At 40.9% G+C, this 18,591-nt stretch overlaps 1 protein-coding gene across 1 annotated transcript; it reads right to left on the reverse strand.

The window, feature by feature from the left end:
- Nucleotides 1-17,651: 17,651 nt before the first annotated feature.
- Nucleotides 17,652-17,780, reverse strand: LOC130852328 (thymosin beta-10-like). The gene has a single exon (XM_057733261.1). It carries the CDS (start codon nucleotides 17,778-17,780, stop codon nucleotides 17,652-17,654), a length of 129 nt encoding a protein of 42 aa, XP_057589244.1.
- Nucleotides 17,781-18,591: the final 811 nt, after the last annotated feature.

Below are 18,591 nucleotides of genomic sequence, written 5' to 3' on the forward strand. Positions count from 1 at the left end.
GTTTCATCCTTCATTTCCTATCGTCTATCAGGGTCGCAAGACACTGAACATGTGTTAGGACTTCAAGATAAGGAAGATACTTTTCTGTGTGTGTGGTGTTCATTTTACTTTATTTTAATTTTTTATTGAGTAATATTTTATTTACAATATTATGTTAGTTTCAGGTGTACAACGATTCAAAATTTTTATAGATTATACTCCATTTATAGTTATAAAATATTGGCCATATTCCCTGTACTGTACATTTCACCCTTGTATCTTATTTATTTTCTTCCTAGTATTAATAGTTTGTACCTCTTAATTCCCTAAGATAAATGGTATACTTTCTATGATTCTTTGTCCCTGCCCCCATCCCATAATCCCATGTCATAGTATAAGGAATTATTTTGACACTCTACTCTTACAAATAAGGCTCAGCTCATTTGTGAGAAAATAAGCTGTAATGTGTAGTTTGTCTTGGCATGCTTTCTCTACTTCAGCTAGGGTTATTTCCCTCTCTTTTATCATTTACATATGTGTGGTCTATTTTTATTTTTCCTAATGCTCGCTTTTATTCTATCTATATTTCAGTTACAGTTCCCAGGACTTCTCTTCCTGGAATGCTTCTGATGATCTCATTTCTCTTAAATCCAAACTTACTCTTTATAATTGGGTAGAAGCATCTATGACATCGTCTGCCATTTGCAAGCATTTGGTACCTATTATTTCACTCTAGGTTGCTTTCTTGGGCCTGCGTGTGAGCCCTCAGATGCACCTCCTGCCCTCCCTGGGTTCTGCTCTGCCACACGGGGTGGGCAGACCTGCAGGCTGAGCTTCTCAGGCTCCTGTGTCAGCGCATTTCCTGCTAGGTTTGTCCAGTGGGAGGTGGGACAGAGAGACTGGAGGCAGAAGGAGAGGGAAGTTCATGCCCCAGCAGCTGAGGTCCCACTGCTGCAACAGGTCCATCGAAGTCCTGCTTCTGTTAGGTGACCCTAGCCCACGGCCTGATAACACCACCTCTCACCTAGGTCCCTTCGACCTTAAGGGGCTGGAGAGGCTCCTTGATGATGCTGAGCTCTGGGGAGCCCCTGCCATAAATACTTCGAGGGGTTTCTCTTTTCCAGGTTAGACCCCAACTAATAGAGGGATAAATTCTCAGAAGTAGAATTACTGGGTCAAAATCTGTAGGATGTTTAAACTGAAGTTGAAAGACATTTCTTCCTGCTGTCCTCTCTTGTAAGCCCTTTCCTCCACCTGTAGTTCTCGGTAAAAAGGGCCTCTCTCCTTCTGCCACCCCATCTTTGGGCTAGCCCAGAGCCCAAAAGCCCCATGTCTCAGCTTTTGGGCACTGGGCTAGCCCTCTGGTCACGTTACACTCTTAAAAAATGATAAAACAAAGAGGTAAGGGGAAAGCCACTACTTTGTGGTGATAATTGATATGTAAGCGTTCAGAACATGCCCAGGCAAGTGAAAAGAATTAAGCAGTTATCTGGGTAGTTCAAGCAAACATTGACTCCCCTTTGTCCATTATGAGTGAGTGGTGGAAGGGAGAGAGAACTGGAATTAATTATTAACATCTTCAAAATTGCCGGAATGAGGCAGAGTTTACTGAACTCAACACTTCATTTTCTGTCAGGTGTCTGGTGCTTGGCCATATCAACTGTCAGATTTTTAATTTTGGTGGGAGTCAGTCCAGGAGCAAAGTGGCCTTTGTCATGTGTGGGATTGAACCACTTGGTGACCTTGACTGCACACGGCTGGTAGGGAGACTCCAGGCACTGCCTCCCTGGACAGGGGCCATGGCTTGTTGTATATCAGAGTCTCTGAGTCTTCTCATTGCCTCAGGCTCGGCTCTAATTAGAAACAAGGTGATCATCCAAATGGGTAAATGTCTGGCTTCCTGTTGTCACTTACCAAATTAAAACTATCTGTTTTTTACAGGCTGCTGATGTATCTCTAGCTTTCCCTGAATGTGTGGCCCTTAAAAGACTCTGCTTATTTAGCAACGTAACGTAGTCACGAAAAATAATTTTTATGGCAAGCCATTCTTTGAATATAAAGATAGAGGGGCAGTTGCAGTGGGGAGAACCCTCATGTTGGAGTCAAGAGTTCTGAGTTTGAGTACTGGCCTTGCCATTAATTAGCCAAATAATTCAATAAGCCATTTACCCATGGTGAGTTTCTTATTAAAATTAAGTGCTCTGCAAGTGAAGAAGTTAAGATGAAAGAGTAATATACAAGTGCATGCTAGTACTGTATTAGTATTCATTTTTTCAATTTTATTTTTCCCATACTGGTTGTGGATTGGTACTGCCTCTCCAGCTACCTGCATCCTTTCATTAGCACATTGTTAAAAGTGACAGATTAAACACACGTGTTAGGGTAACTAGTTAGGAGCCACATTGACATTGGTGCGTGTGTTGGGGTGGGGGCAGAATCTGAAAGCCATAAGCAAAGTGACCCTCTGTTTGATAACAGGGTTTCAAAACAATACACTGAAAGTGCCTAGAGAGGCGTGGATTAGAATACGTCCCATTTCCCCTGCCTCCTTCCTCACCTGGTCCTTCCTGATGGTTTTTGGACATCCCAAGTCAGTCTCCAGCAGCTTTCCTCCTGTACAGTTATAGGGACAGCGTACCCTCAGCAAGCCAGACCCTGTCTCAGCTGGGGAAAGGGAACATGATAAAAGCGAACAACCTTACAGAGCAGACCCAGAAAATAGCATTAACCCAAGAACAAAGTAGATGTCATTTGTGATTTAACATGTGGCACCACAGGAATAAAAGCATTTTTACTGTCACTGAAGCTTTGTTCTCCCAGGCCAGAAACACTAATTAAGAGAGAACAACTAGAAATGAATTTACCAGATTTCAGTTCCGTTCTTATAAATGCTGGGCTAGAGCCTGCTGCTTCAACGTCCTACCTCCCTTTAGTGCATTGAGCAAGCAGCAGACATCCCTCTTCCCGGCATGATAATCGGCCCAAGTTCCACAGATAGCCTTCAGACACGATTTTCATCCTTAATCCAGCAGGGTTTTTCTGAGCTTTTCTAGAATTGCTTCGTGCACTTGCAGACCATGAAAATAGCATGGAAGTCAGAAACAGGTCAGGGTTTAATGGATTGATTAATTAAATGAGTATTTGTTGAGTGCCTTCTATATGTCAAATACAGTTCTGCTCAGTGCACTGAAAATACAGCAGTGAACAAGAGAGTTGATCCCAACCCTTCAGGAGCTTATATTCTGGTGAAGGGGGGAGAGGGGGGTGGGAAGATAGAGAAACAAGTATACAAATAAATATGTAACATAAATTCAGGTAGTGATAAGTTATTAAAAATAATAATAGCTCTTTCTGACATGTGAGGATAGAGGCTGAGGACAGGGGCCAGGTTTTATCAATCCAAGAAAAAAAGATGAGAATGAAACAGGGAGCATTGGAGAGAGGAAGGGAGACAAAGCAAATGTGTCTAATTCATTTTAAATAAAATAATGTATTGTCAGTGTACAGAACCTACATCAAACTAAAAAACTTCCACGCAGTGAAGGAAATGATCAACAAAATGAAACGACAACATATGGAATGGAAAAAAACATTTTCAAATCATATGTCTGATAAAAGGTTGACATCCAAAATATGTAATGAGGTGGATAGACCTACAGTCTGTCATACAGAGTGAAGTAAGTCAGAAAGAGAAAGACAAGTATTGTATGCTAACTCACATATACGGAATCTAAAAATGGTACTGATGAACTCAGTGACAAGAACAAGGACGCAGGTGCAGAGAATGGACTGGAGAACTTGAGGTTTGGGAGGGGGCGGGGGGTGAAGGGGAAGCTGAGATGAAGCAAGAGAGTAGCACAGACATATATATACTACCAACTGTAAAGTAGATAGCCAGTGGGAAGTTGTTGTATAACAAAGGGAGTTCAACTCGAGGATGGAAGATGCCTTAGAGGACTGGGACGGGGAGTGTGGGGGGGACTCGCGGGAGGGTGGGGGGGGAGTCAAGGGAGGGAGGGAATACGGGGATATGTGTATAAAAACAGATGATTGAACTTGGTGTACCCCCCAAAAAAATAATAAATAAATAAATAAAATTAAAAAAAACAAAACAAAAAAACAAACAAAAAAATAATTCATATACCCCAATAGCAAAAATATATAGTAATAATAATGATAATCTAATTAAACACGGACAAAGAAACTGAATAGGCAGTTTTCCAAAGAAGATACATAAATGGTCAACAGCTACATGAAAAGGTGCTCAAGATCATTTATCATCAGGGAAATGCAAATTAAAACCACATTGAAGACTTCCCTGGTGGCACAGTGGTTAAGAATCCACCCACCAATGCAGGAGACACCAGTTCGATCCCTGGTCTGGGAAGATCCCACATGCCCTGGAGCAACTAAGCCCCTGCGCCACAACTACTGAGCCTGCGCTCTAGAGCCTGAGAGCCACGACTTCTGAAGCCCGCATGCTTAGAGCCCGTACTTCACAACAGGAGAAGCCACCACAATGAGAAGCCGGAGCACGGCAACAAAGCTAGGAGCAACTAGAAGAGGACCGCACGCAGGAACAAAGACCCAATGCAGCCATCAATCAATCAATCAATCAATCAATCAATCAATCTACACAATGAAATATCATCTCACGCCTGTTAGAATGGCTACTATCAAAGAGACAAGAGATAACAAATGCTGGTGAGGATGTGGAGAAAAGGCAACCCTTATACACTGTTGGTGAAAATGTAAATTGCTGTAGCCACTATGGAAAACATTATGGAGGTTCTTCAAAAAGTTAAAAATAAAACTACCATATGATCCAGCAATCCCACTTCTGAGTATATATCTGCAAGAAATGAAATCACTAACTTGAAGAGATACCTATATCCCATGTTCGCTGTAGCATCATTTACAATAGTGAAGACACGGAAACAAACTGTCTATTGACAGATGAATGGATAAAGAAAATGTGAGAGATATATAAATACTACGTATATACATATTATGCAGCCATAAAAAGAAGGAAATTCTGACATTTGCAACAACGTGGATAGACATGGAAGGCATTACTCTGAGTGAAACAAGTCAGACAGAGAAAGAGAAATACAGTATGATCTCACTCACATGTGGAATCTGAAAAAAACCGAACTCATAGAAACAGAGAATACATTGGTGGTTACCAGAGGCGAGGGTGGGTGAAGATAGTCAAAAGGTACAAACTCCCAGTTATAAGATAAATGAGTACTAGGGATGCAATGTACATCGTGGTGACTGTAGTTAACACTGCCATATGGTGTACTTAAAAGTTGCTAAGAGAGTAGATCCTAAAAGTTCTCATCACAAGGAAAACAAATTTTTCCTTTTTTTTTTTTTTTGGTATCTGTTTAGAGATGATGGCTGTTAACTAAATTTGTTGTGGTAATCATTTCACAATTTACATATATGTAAGTCAAGTCATTATGCTGTACACCTTAACCTTATACGGTGCTATATGTAAGTTATATTTCAACAAAACTGAAAAAAAAAATAAAGCAGAGAAAGGTTAGAGAGTGTTTATCTTAGATGAGGTTGTCAGGGTAGGTATCTCTGAGTGCCATTTGAATTGAGACCTGGATGAGATGAGGGAGTGGCCTTTGAGCCTGTTCTGCGCAGGGCAAACAGAGCCCACTAGGATGGGGGTGAGCTTGGTGTGTTTGTGGAATAGCAGTGTGGCCAGCGTGACTGAGCAGAGGGTGTGAGGAAAAGAGCACGAGAAGACAGGCTTGCACCCCAGCTCCTACCACTAAATAGCCACAGAAATGTTCTCAATTCATTTAATCTCCAGGAACCACAGATTCCTTGCACTTAATAAGGTTTTTGGTCACAAGTAATAGTACCCAACTTTGAGCTGGTCTAACTAAAAAAGAGAATTTATAATAAGTATACAAGAATGTCTCCCAGAAAGCAAGGTCAGGAAAGAAGCTGGGCTGCTGGAAAGAACTAGAACCAGGACCTGGGAATAACCACCACCAAAACAAGGCTCTTACTCTGTCTCTCACCTTTATTTCTCTCTTCATGCCAGCATACAGAGAGAACTCTGTATGACCCAACTTATCTGCTGGTTCTCCACATGGACCTCCCACAGCCTCTGCGAGCACTCACTTAGCCCAAGAACCAGCCGTCCTACATCCAGCACTGTTCCTGTCCCACACCAGTGCTGACACAGGGCTCAGCACCGCTCCAGAAACAGCCTGCCCCCTGAAAATGTGGGAGACTCACCCCATTTCACTGAGGAGGTCAAAGGAAGGCCAGAGCAGGGGGTTGCCCCGCACACTGCCCAGCATGGTTTCCAAATCCCTCCTCTGCTCCCAAAGCTTCCCCACAGTCCGCTAATCAAGGGTTCTGCTCTTCTGCCCCACCTCAAACCCATGATCCAGTTTGCTCCAGAGTTTTCCTTTCCCCACCCCACCCCAGCCCCAGCAGAATTCTCCCTCTCTCGGCCTTTTTCTATGCTGGGGCATTAACTTTCTCCCAGTTTCTGCAGCTGAATGTGAATTTTCATACCACCCATCCCAAAGATTCTCCAGACACTAGGATCCACTCTCAGAGAACAATAATTGTTTGCCCAGTTCCAGTTCCAGCCATCCCTCTCTCTGAGTCCCAATTCCAAACTTGTGTGAGAGAATATCTGATTGGCCTGCCTCATACCATATGCTCACACCTCTGCCGCAATCAGTGGTGGCCAGAGAAGGAGCTACCTTTGTAGATGGGGGAACTTGACGTGACAATTCCTAGAGAACGCAGCACTCCTTAGGAGATGGACAGATATACCAAAGGTGCCTTTTCCATGCCTCATGTGTAAAATGGAGACAATAATACAACCCTTTCAGGGTGGCTGTGCTGGCTAAACAACATAACATGTGAAAGGGGCATCTTGCGGTATCTTGTGCTCAATAAATGTGACTTTCCTCCTCTTCTCAAGAAACAAACCAACAAACTGCAAAAAACCCTCTCTCTTGATTTTCCAAAATAATCCCAGCTTCGCTATGCTTCCCAGTTCTAGATTGTTAGATATAAATTGTTCACCTGAAAAATATAGTCACTGTAGGTATATTTAATAAGTATAAAAATTTATTAAGCAAAAGTATTTGGATCTTGTCCCATCCCTCATGCCTTCCTCCCTCCTGCTAGGTTGTCTGATAGGTTTGTTCTCTTCCACTTCTGCCCCTACTCCAGGGTGTTGTCTGATAGGATTGTTCTCTTCCACTTCTGCCCCTACTCCAGGGTCCTGAACTATGGATTGAAGGTTATCCATTGGGAAGATCAAAGAATCAAGGTTGGGAATTGGCTTTGACAAGGGAGCGACTAGAGTGAGCTATAGGGAGAGAGGCTTTCATGCAGATTTCTGAGAAGAGCATTGGAGAAATGTTATCATAGGCTATGTGTCGGATCCTCTCTAATGATATCTGAGAGATGCCAGCAAGATTCTAATTACTCAGATTCTAATTACTCTCAATTGCTAGAATCAGTCTGCAACTCCCTGATGAGACAGAGCCAGGTGGGTGCCTGGGTTTTATTTTGTCTACATATAGATAAAAGAAACCTTTTCTCCAGGAAATTACCATATTTGAGGGATGCAAGGCTTAAATACTTAAACTAAGAAGACATGAAATGATTGGAACATAAGATGATGTACAGAAATGTATGGAACTGACTGTAATCAAAGATTTAAGCTCTATCTAGGATGACAGAGGCAATTATGAGTCACAAAATCTCCAACCTACTGCTGTTTCCCGGGCATGAAGGATATTTACAAAAATTAGGAAGAGTCATTGGCATTTAGACAAACAATCCATTCTGTGTGAAAAGCAGGTTACCTCAAGGGAGTGTCTAAATAATAATTTTGCTTTTTCACTGTGCAAATAGGAGTCTTTTTTGATGTAGCATTCAGTATAAGAATGCCTTCCAGATCAGCAAAGCACCCTTTCACAAACCATCTTTGATGAAAAATTAAACAGAGACTAAAGACTTCCTGCTTCATAGCTAATAAGCAGACAGGAACACATTTAGGAAATGTGAATCAAATTGGAAATGTGCATCTAAACGCCTTTAAAATAAAATAATATGCACTTTTCAAAATTTTGATTATAAAAGTGATGTGTATTATGGAACACTATGTAGAAAATAATTAGGTAGGTCTAGGCATGTTGTCATGCTAATATACTTATTATTTGGTGTTTTGATTCTTTTTAAAAGCACTTTACACAGCAATATATTAAAAGATCCAGGGTGACAAAGACAAAAATCTAGGGAGGCCACGCAGGTGTCAAAAATCTTAAGGGCCAGGCAGTGTATGACATAGGTACCAAGCTGTTTCTGTTGCAGAAAATCATAACTTGTGTAACTATGCAACATTTTAAATCATCGTGTGGGTCAAAAAAGACACTCAACTGGGAGCATCCAGCTCCCCGTCTGTTTGTAAGCAATCATTGAAAAAATCTCTCTATATGTGTTTTTCCTTACATATGTATGCCTGCTTGTAAATGCAGATTCAAAGACCTGGAAATTTACACACATAAACTTATACTAGTGCTTATCTTTGAGAAACCAAGCTTGGGGAAGGGGGATTGGTGACAGAATACGTTAAAGGATCATTTTTATGTTTTTCTCTGATTTCTCTATTGTTTGACATTTACAATGGGGATGTGGTCACGTATCAATGAGTAATTATGCTTTATAAAAATTAAAAAGTAATTCATAAAGTTTGCAAAAAAAATGGGGAAAGAATGAATAGATAACAAAAAGCACCCATAATCTCATAAACTCAGATATAACTATTGATTGTTGTCTCAGTCGGCTTCCACTGCTGTAGCAAAATAGCATAGACTTGTTACTGAATCAGGTTCATTTGCCGTATGCACAGCAAGCCAAATGCGGAGACACGGAGGTTTACAGCCCAGAAAGAGTTTATTCACAAGGCAGACAAGTGAGGAGACGGGAGAATAAGTCTCAGATCTGCCTCCCTGAAGGCAAATAGATTGGGATTTGTAGGAATAAGCAGGTGGTCTTAGGCTGGGGCAAGGGGACTGGAGGCAGGGAAAACGGTGCGGTAGCCCGCGTTCTGCGCAGGCGCATCGGGTCACATGCTTCTGCATATTCAAAATGGAGGCGCTTAGCGTGATCCGAGAGTGGAGTTGTCCAGCCCTCTGACGTCAAAAGGCCATTCACTGGACATCTGCACAGGCCCAAGTTTAGGGTCGGTGGTCCCAACTAGCCCCCAGTCAGCCTGCACTGAGCAGGAGCAGACTCCAAGTTCCTGTGAAACCACTGGGTTGTGTGAAGGTGGGAAGGTATGCAATTAAAGAGAGGAAAAGAAAGGGAGGGAGGGAGGAAGGAAAAAGAAAACTAAAGTGAACTTAATAAGGCAGTTTATAAGCAAAGGGGCTTTAAGAAGCTGTTCCCTTATCTGTTTGTGTAAGACAAGCTCAAGAATTTCTGTTAGTTATCAGCTACTGTTAACTCTATGGGGCATAGTTTCCGACTGGGTGGCTTTAGCAACACACATTTATTTTACATAGTCCTGGAGGCTAAGAAATCCAAGATCAGCGTGCCAGCGTGGTCCAGTTCTGGTGAGGTGTCCTTCGTGGCTTGTCAGTGGCCACCTTCTTACCGTATCCTCACATGGTAGAGAGAGAGAGAGAGAACTCGCATCTCTCTTCCCCTTCCTATAAGGGCACTGATCTCAGGATGAGAGTCGTCGCCCCCGCCCCCACTGTGAGCTCTTCTGAACCTAATGACCTCCCAAAGGCCATCTCCAAATACCATCAAACTGGGCTTTAGGACTTTGATAGGAATTGCAGTGGGGTGGGGGGAGAGGGTGAAAGGGGGTGGGCACAAACATTCGGCCCATAAGAGTCATATTTTGGCATATTGCCTTTCAGTCTTTTTATCTAAACATATTTAAAATAGCTGGGATTGTATTGTATGTACATAGCTTTAGACATAGTTTTGTATACTGCCATAAATGTTTTTCCTTCTCATTTTTTGGAGTGAATTATTACCTTAAGATAGATTCGTGTAGGTGGAATTAATGGATCGAAGAGCATGGACTATTAAGTATTTTTATGCATATTGCTAATTTGCTTTCCAGGAAGGTGAATCAATGTACAGTTCTGCCAACAGTATATGAAAGCATCTGTTTTACTGTACTCTTGCCAACACTGAGCATTATGCACTAGAAATCATTTAAAAAGGGCATCTGATTAATATTTTTAAGATTTTATTGATGCATAAAGATACACACAGGAAAGTGTCTGATTATTCCAGACCAAACACACCTGAGTCAGCACTCATAAGAAAGGGAACAAATTCGCCATCCACAGGGTCCCCTCACCCTCCTTGCAGTCATTATTGCCGCTACAATCACTGCCATTTGGACTTCTAAGAGCAATAGACTAGCCCTGTTTGATTTTCTCATTTTGGTATAGTGTTCCATTTTATTATATTTTTTCATTTTTATTTTTTTATAAATTTATTTTTATTTATTTATTGGCTGCATCGGGTCTTCACTGCTGCAGCACGGGCTTTCTCTAGTTGCGGAGAGTGGGGGCTACTCTTCGTCGCAGTGCACAGGCTTCTCACTGCGATGGCTTCTCTTGTGGAGCACAGGCTCTAGGTGGGCGGGCTTCAGTAGTTATGGCACGTGGGCTCATTAGTTGTGGCTTGTGGGCTCTGGAGCACAGGCTCAGTAGTTGTGGTGCATGGGCTTGGTTGCTCCGTGGCATGTGGGATAATCTCAGACCAGGGCTTGAACCCGTGTCCCCTGCATTGGCAGGCAGATTCTTAACCACTGCGCCACCAGGAAAGTCCCCATTTTATAAATACCGCATACCACAGTGTACTTGTTCATTGTGCTGTTAATGGACATTTGGATAGCTTTCATTTGTGGATTATAGGCATTTCTGTACGTTTCTTTTGGTGACAGTGTTTATGCATTTTTGATGGCATGCACCTTAGAAGTGGAATTGCTGGGCCATAGGCTATGCTTGCATTCAGCTTCAATACTGCCAGACAGTAATTTCCAGAATGGTTATATCAATTTAGACTCCTACCAGGAGTGTCTAAGAGGTTTAGTTTCTCCAAATTTCAGTTAACACTTGATAATGTCAGTCTTTCTTTTTTTTTTTAAATTCTATTTTATTGGCTGCGTTGGGGCTGCATTGGGTCTTCATTGCGGCGGTGCAGGCATTCTCTAATTGCAAAGAGCGGGGGCTAGTCTTCATTGCAGTGCACAGGTTTCTCGTTGTGGTGGCTTCTCTTCTTGCTGAGCATGGGCTCTGGGCGCACAGGCTTCAGTAGTTGTGGCACGTGGGCTCATTAGTTTTGGCTTGTGGGCTCTAGAGTGCAGGCACAGTAGTTGTGGTGCACAGGCTTAATTGCTCCGAGGCATGTGGGATCTTCCCAGACCAGGGATGGAACCCCTGTCCCCTGCATTAGCAGGCAGATTTTTAACCACTGTGCCACCAGGGAAGCCCCAATAATGTCAGTCTTTTTCATTTTAACGAGTTGGCTGGGCTTTGTATTGATATATCATTGTTGCCTGCATTTGCATTTCTTGGTGATTAACGAGGTTGAACAATTTTTCAAATGTTTACTGGCCATTTGGAGATACCCTATCTGTAATTAAACTGTTCGTGTATTTTGTCCATTTTCAAATTCAGTTGTCTGTCTCTTATTGAATTGTATAAGAATTTTTTATATTCTAGATCTGAATCTTTTGTCAGGTATCAAATATCATCTTCTACTCTTTGAGTTGCTTTCTAATTCTTTAGTGGTGTTTTGATGAACAAAAGATACAGACTCCACTTTATCCATTATTTCCCTTTATGGTTAATGCTTGTTGTGTCCTTTTAAAGAAAATTTGTCTACACCAAGGTCCTGAACATAATCTCCTCTTGTTAAATTTGCATTCTTTGATTCTCAGTGAGATTAAATTTTCTTCTAAGAAAAGTTTCTTTTGGTGCTTTTAATTGTCAGCCTTTGTCTTTTATACATTGTTTTATAAACATATTTGTTTTTCTTATTGATTTCTATAAAATATTTATATATTAAGAAAAAATTTGCATTTTTGATTCTAGATGTTTTCATAACTTTGTTAGCCTTGTAATTATTTTTAATAGATTTTAAGATGGTAGAATCATATTCTCTTATAATTTTTCCCATTTATTTTAAGTGCAAAAAATCTTTAATCTCTTAGGAAAAATATATCTTCTAATTTTTGTGGTGCTTTGTTGTTATTTTGTTTTGTTTACATTTAGCCCTTTGATTCACATAGGGTTTATTTGAATAATATTGTGAGGTGAGAATCTAAACAGATGTTTCTCCCTGATACCTAAGTCAATTTTCCTTTCATTAACTGAATGATTCTTCTCTTTCTAATTGTCTCATAATGCTGCTTTATAATAAGCTGAGTTAGTTTATGTACTTTAATTTGCTTTTTAGTTACTCTGAGCCATTGATTTGTATGTCAGTTCTAGTGCCATGATACAAATTTTGTGTATGTGTATGTGTGTCTGTGTGTGTGTATGTCTGGTTTGGTTTCATTTGGTTTGGTTAGAAATGTTCTCCATCATTTTTCATCTTTTCCAAACATTATTTTAACTATACTAGTCTGTTTACTTTTCTGGATGAACTTTAGAATCTCGCTCTCTCTCTTTTTTTTTTTTTTGATTTCAAAGAAGTCCTTTGAGAGTCTAGATTAGAATGCTTTAAACCTATAAGTTAACTTAAGGAGAACTCTTTCTTTTTTCCTTCAATGTTTAGTCTTTGATACCAGAATGTATTTTTATACCTCTTTATTATTTATGCAGAGCTTACTCTACCTGAAGATACATATGTTATGTATAATATGTATTAGATATAGTTATATATTATATTTATATATAGTTATATATTATATATATATATATCATCTTGTGTATTATCTATATACCTATACCTATATAAAACAGACTCCACCATGATGAAAGTTTGGATAGTTTGATTGATGATTGGTTCCTGACCCATCCCGTTGTCAGACGCCAGCAAACTGACAGTTTACGTTAAGAAGAGGACTCAAGGGACTTCCCTGGTGGCGCAATGGTTAAGAATCTGCCTGCCAATGCAGGGGACACAGGTTCGATCCCTGGTCCGGGAAGATCTCACAAGACCAACCATATGATTAGACGGCTGGGGCTTTGTGCCCTGACAGCTCTGATTTCAAGCCTGTCTTTGCTTCTTATCAGGCAAGCTTGGGCCTGTTCACTGATGAAACGTCCTTATCATCAGAATGAGAGTAATGTCAGAAATGGGTCCTAGCACAAACCAATGACACACTTAAAATGGGTACTTTGAGAAGAGTTTAGTAAAATTTAATAAGGGGACCATTTACAAAGTTGTGGACAAGGTGTAAGGAAGTCACAGGGATAGTGCAGTGTCTCAAGGCTAGAAACAGTGACGGTCACTTCCACCCCAGACCTGAAGATGAGAGGGACAGGGTCAGTTGCCAGAACTCAGAAATGAGTCACTTCGAGAGGCCAACCCAACAGGAGCAGCACTTTCTGTGGATCCTGATGTGACTGTGCAGGTGGGAAGCTGGGGAAACAAGCAACCTGGGCTCACACACCTCTTCCCTCTCACTTGCTGCAGGGGCTTCCCCGTTGATGAACCCAACCTGAATCCCGAGGGCGAGAGAGCCCTTTTAATGAGGTCCAGTGATTCTGGGACTTGGGCCTGCATCAGAATCCCCTGCAAGTCTTGTTGAAATGCATACTTCTGATTCAATGGTGGTGGAGGGGGCTTGGATTTTGCACTTCTAACATGTTCTCAGGTGATGCTGATCCATCTGGTCCTGGGACTACACCTGGAGAACCACTGATACACACAAAGGGAGGTGGAGAATGGTGGGGAGTGGCTCTGAAAAGGCAAGCGGAAGATACCGGGTCCAGTTTTCTTAGTTGTTAGAGGATTCAGTGGATATATGTTTAAATGCTTGTCATATTATAGGTTATCGGTACATGTCCCCTTTCCTTGACTTCAGGCCTCAAAGTGCTCTTTGAGCCCTCTGTACCTTTTTGGCTTCTACCAACTGCCCTGTTCAGATCTCCAAGACCTGCAAGCATGCCCCCCTAAATCCTGACTCTGAACTTGGTCTCACCATCTGTTTTCTGCAGCGTCTCTCAAGCTCAGAGGACTCCTGTGTCAGCCTCAAGCTGCCCGAATTCTGACCCTGGGACATTTTCTTCCCTGCAAGGGTGTAGCTTTGAGCCTGAGGTGCTGACCCTCTGTTTGGTTTTTGAGCTTTTATTTATTTATTTATTTATTTATTTATTTAGTCAGGATTTATGACCCAAGTACTGTAGAAGTTTGTCTTTTGAAAGAAGTGACTCTCAACATGGATGTTTTCTTTTGTTTGTTTGTTTGAACTCCAAATGGCTAAACAAATACCTACTAAATGACTTCTTTGGGGATGTACAAAAAAATTTTTCATCTCAATGGAAAATATGCATCATTTACAGCATATCCTTTCACCTTTCAAGTTATCAGATTCTAGCCCTATTCATTGTCTTTGAGCTGTTTTGCAATTCTCTCTAAATTGTATGGAACTGACGTGTAAATTTCATCTTGTCAAGTGGTGATTTTAATTGATTTCCTTTCCTCTGTGGAAAAACTAGTTTTGTCTCTGCAATTACGTGAGACAATAGATGTTCATTATTGTGTAAATTGGGCTTTCCATTCCTTGCAGCCAAGACCCTCCCGAATGACAGATCCCTTATAAGTTGGGGTTAGTGATACTTCCTGCCTGCCCCACAGGGTTGCCCTCTGAAAGCACTTTAAAAGGTGTTTGAGGATGTATGACCTAGAGTACGTGAGAGGTATGATGCATAGGCCCTTAGGTGGCTGCAGGCTTCATAGCCTCTTCTTTGAGTCCAAGAATTGGAAAGGAGATTAGTTCACATACAATCCCTCTAGGCTTTAACATAGCTGCAGTTTTTGCTTTTTTTTTTTTTAAGAACTTTTATTGAGATACAATTGACATACAATAAACTTCATATATTTAAAGTGTACAATTTCACATTTTTTTCTTATTAGTAATGTATATTTCTTATTAGTAATGTATATATGGCAATCCCAATCTCCCAATTCATTCCCTCCAACCTCCCCCCCTCCCCGCCCAGCTTTCCCCACTTGGTGTCCTTATGTTTGTTCTCCACAACTGTGTCTCTGTTTCTGCCTTGTAAATCGGTTGGTTTGTGCCATTTTTCTATATATGTGTTAATATACGATATTTGTTTTTCTCCTTCTGACTCACTTCACTCTGTATGACAGTCTAGGTCCATTCACGTCTCTGCAAATGTCCCAATTTCGTTCCTTTTTACAGCCGAGTAATATTCTATTGTATATATGTACCACATCTTATTTATCATTCATCTGTGGATGGACATTTAGATTGGTTCCATGTCCTGGCTATTGTAAATAGTGCTGCAATGAACATTGGAATGCATGTGTCTTTTTGAATTATGGTGTTCTCTGGGTATATGCCCAGGAGTTTTTGCTTTTGATACTGTTACTGAACCGTGTCAGTTTGCCTGACACACAGCAAGCCAAATGCTGAGACACCAAGGTTTCCAGCCCAGAAGGAATTTATTTACAAGACAGCCAAGCGAGGAGACAGGAGAACAAGTCTCAGATCTGCCTCCCCACAGGTGAGAAGGTTGGGGCACTTATGGGATAAGCAGGTGGTCCTAAGCTGGGGAAAGGAGATTGGAGGCAGGGAAAAGTGAGGAAACCCGTGTTCTGCGCAGGTGCATCTGGGTCACATGTTTCTGCATATTCAAAATGGAGGTGCTTAGCATGACCTGAGAGTGGAGTTTTCGGGCTCTCTGACATCAAAAAGCCATTCATTGGACATCTGCACAGGCCCAAGTTTAGGGTCGGTGGTCCCAACCAATCCCTACCTGGCCCACACTGGGCAGGAACAGACTGCAAGTTTCTGTAAAACAACTGGACTATGTAAAGCTGGGAAGGTATGCAATTAAAGAGAGAGAAAACAAAAAACAAAAAAAAAAACAAAAAAAACTAAACTTAATGAATGAAGATATTTTTACAAGCAAAAGGGTTTAACAAGCTGTTCCCTTATCTGTTGTTCTGTAACACAAATTCAAGAACTTCTATTAGTTATCAGCTTCTGTTAACTGTGGGGCATGGTTTCAATACTAAACTGCAAAATGCAGTCCTACTCACATATTTGCAGTAAACTGGAAAATGGCTATTGGAATTGAGGGAAAATGGTCAAGTAGAAAGGCCTTTAGTGAACGCAATTTTAAAACCACAGTGATCAATACTGCAAGGTTTAATTAACTGCTGTTGCATTTGTAAAGAAAAAAAAATATTGCCTGCCATTCCAATTCTACAAGGATCAAGCTATCACCTGCTGCAGTTGCCCCTGACAATACACTCAGAGGGAAATTCAGGATGGAGAAATACAGCAAACGTTCTGTGCTTTGGATATACTGGCCCTTAGGTAGTTAAGATGAATATCTAAGGAAAAATTTCAAGTGACCCCAGATGGTTGCATCTTCCCATACATAGAAAAGTGCTAAAATCATTAACTTGAGATATATGGGTTTTTTTGTGATTAGCAATACTCTTTTGATGCTTGACTACATGTTTTATCCCAACAAAAATGTTCATATATATCCTGGCTCCTCGCTTTACCTCTTGGAGTTCCTCTGAGCTATTTGAGAGGCTGTCTCTCAGGCTATAGTCCTCAGTAGAGTCCCCAAATAAAACTTAACTCACAATTTTTACATTGCGTGATTTTTTTTCAGTCAACACATTTCATTACCAGTATGTCACTTGTCATTACCAGTATATTATTTGTCTCAGTCCTTTGGGTAGTTGAGTTTTCTAGCTCATTGTAGAACTGAGTGCTGATTTCCGGCAAAATATCTAAGGCCCCCTCTGTCATCTCTAAGGGATGTTAGTTTGGACAAACTCTTAGCACATAAACAAGTGATCTTTTATTAAATCCTCTTTGACGATTACAGTTACTATAGAGCCCCTCTTCACTGACCCCTCCCTCCAAAAAAATTACTGGCACTTGGAAATTAGAGTCTAATTTTTTTTTTTTTTTTGTCTAAGCACGTTTGAATATTGGGCTTGAGGTAGGCTTTATTAACACTTGGTCTTCGAGCTGTGAAACCTTTCACCTCAAGCATCCTCACTCTTCTAACAGCTTCCATTAAATGCACAGAGAGGAGGAGACACATTCCTAAAAAACAATCTTCTTCAAGGTTTGAAATCTTGTGACCAAAGTCATAGTTATATAAGTAAGAAGGGGCCAGGTTTCGGTGAGCTCATCTTTGTTATGGTTTAAATTTAATGGGTTTTGTTTGTTTTGTTTTGCCATCCCACAAGGTATGTTTTATTTTCATTAGTCATACAAATATTCCAGGGCAAACCGGAGAATTCGGCAGTCTGATAGGAGCCCCTCAGAGACTCACGGGCTGGTGGCATTGGCTAGGAGGGCCCGGGGTCACAGTGCAGCTTGTCGCTCATGTCCATTTTGCAGGTGGCTCTTCCTCCACATCACAACTAGGGTCTCCAAGATGATGGGTGTGGAGGATCCTCCAGGTTCTTAGGAAATTTCACTTTGCTTGCTTCTCCTGCTCAAGGGTCTCTTGGGTCAGCAGGGTGTTCTTCTCTTGCACCTCTGTCTTCTTCAGCTTGGCCTTATCTAAGCTGGCAATTTCCCCCATGTCCAACGTATCTGACATTCTCTTAATCCAAGAGTTCTGTTCCAAGCCCACAGTCCCAGTGCTCCTACTCATGTTGCTGCAGCAAGAGAGTAGAATTTAATGTTAAATCATTTAAAAAAGCTGTTGTAGATTTCTTATATCTTCTATTCCTGAGCCCAAACAAGCTCTAACCAACCAACCAACGTGTCTATGGATCTATTGTGTTTTAAGTTTTTGTGTGGGTGTATTTTTAAGATCTGTTTTTTTTTTTAAGCTCTTTATTGGAATATAATTGCTTTACACTCTTGTACCAGTTAAGATCTGTTTTTTAAAAGGTAAATATGTATTCAGTCTTGTTCTGATTTTTAGATAACATAGGTATGTTTGCTATTGATAAGAGGTTCTCATTTCCTCTTCCTCTTCTATTATGCATTTTAAAGTCAGCTGTTGCTGACTCTGATTCAGAATCAGTAACATAATCAAAATATAATGACTATAAAATTTCAATTTTTTTTTTTTTTTTTTTTTTTTTTGGCACACGGGCTTAGTTGCTCCGCGGCATGTGGGATCTTCCTAGAGCAGGGATCGAACCCGTGACCTCTGCATTGGCAGGCGGATTCTTAACCACTGCGCCACCTAGGAAGCCATGACTATAAAATTATTAACAATATATTTCTTTTTCTTCACACTCACTGTCTTTAAAATCCAGCATGTATTTTATACTTAAAGCACATCTTAACGCAGACCAGCCACATTTCAAGTGTTCAATACCTCCATGTATCTATTGTAACCGTATCAGACAGCACAGATCTAGACCTAAGACTTCAAATGATTTTAAGAAAATGAAGAT

This window comes from Hippopotamus amphibius, chromosome 4 (assembly GCF_030028045.1).
Source record: "Hippopotamus amphibius kiboko isolate mHipAmp2 chromosome 4, mHipAmp2.hap2, whole genome shotgun sequence".
Lineage (NCBI taxonomy): Eukaryota > Metazoa > Chordata > Mammalia > Artiodactyla > Hippopotamidae > Hippopotamus > Hippopotamus amphibius.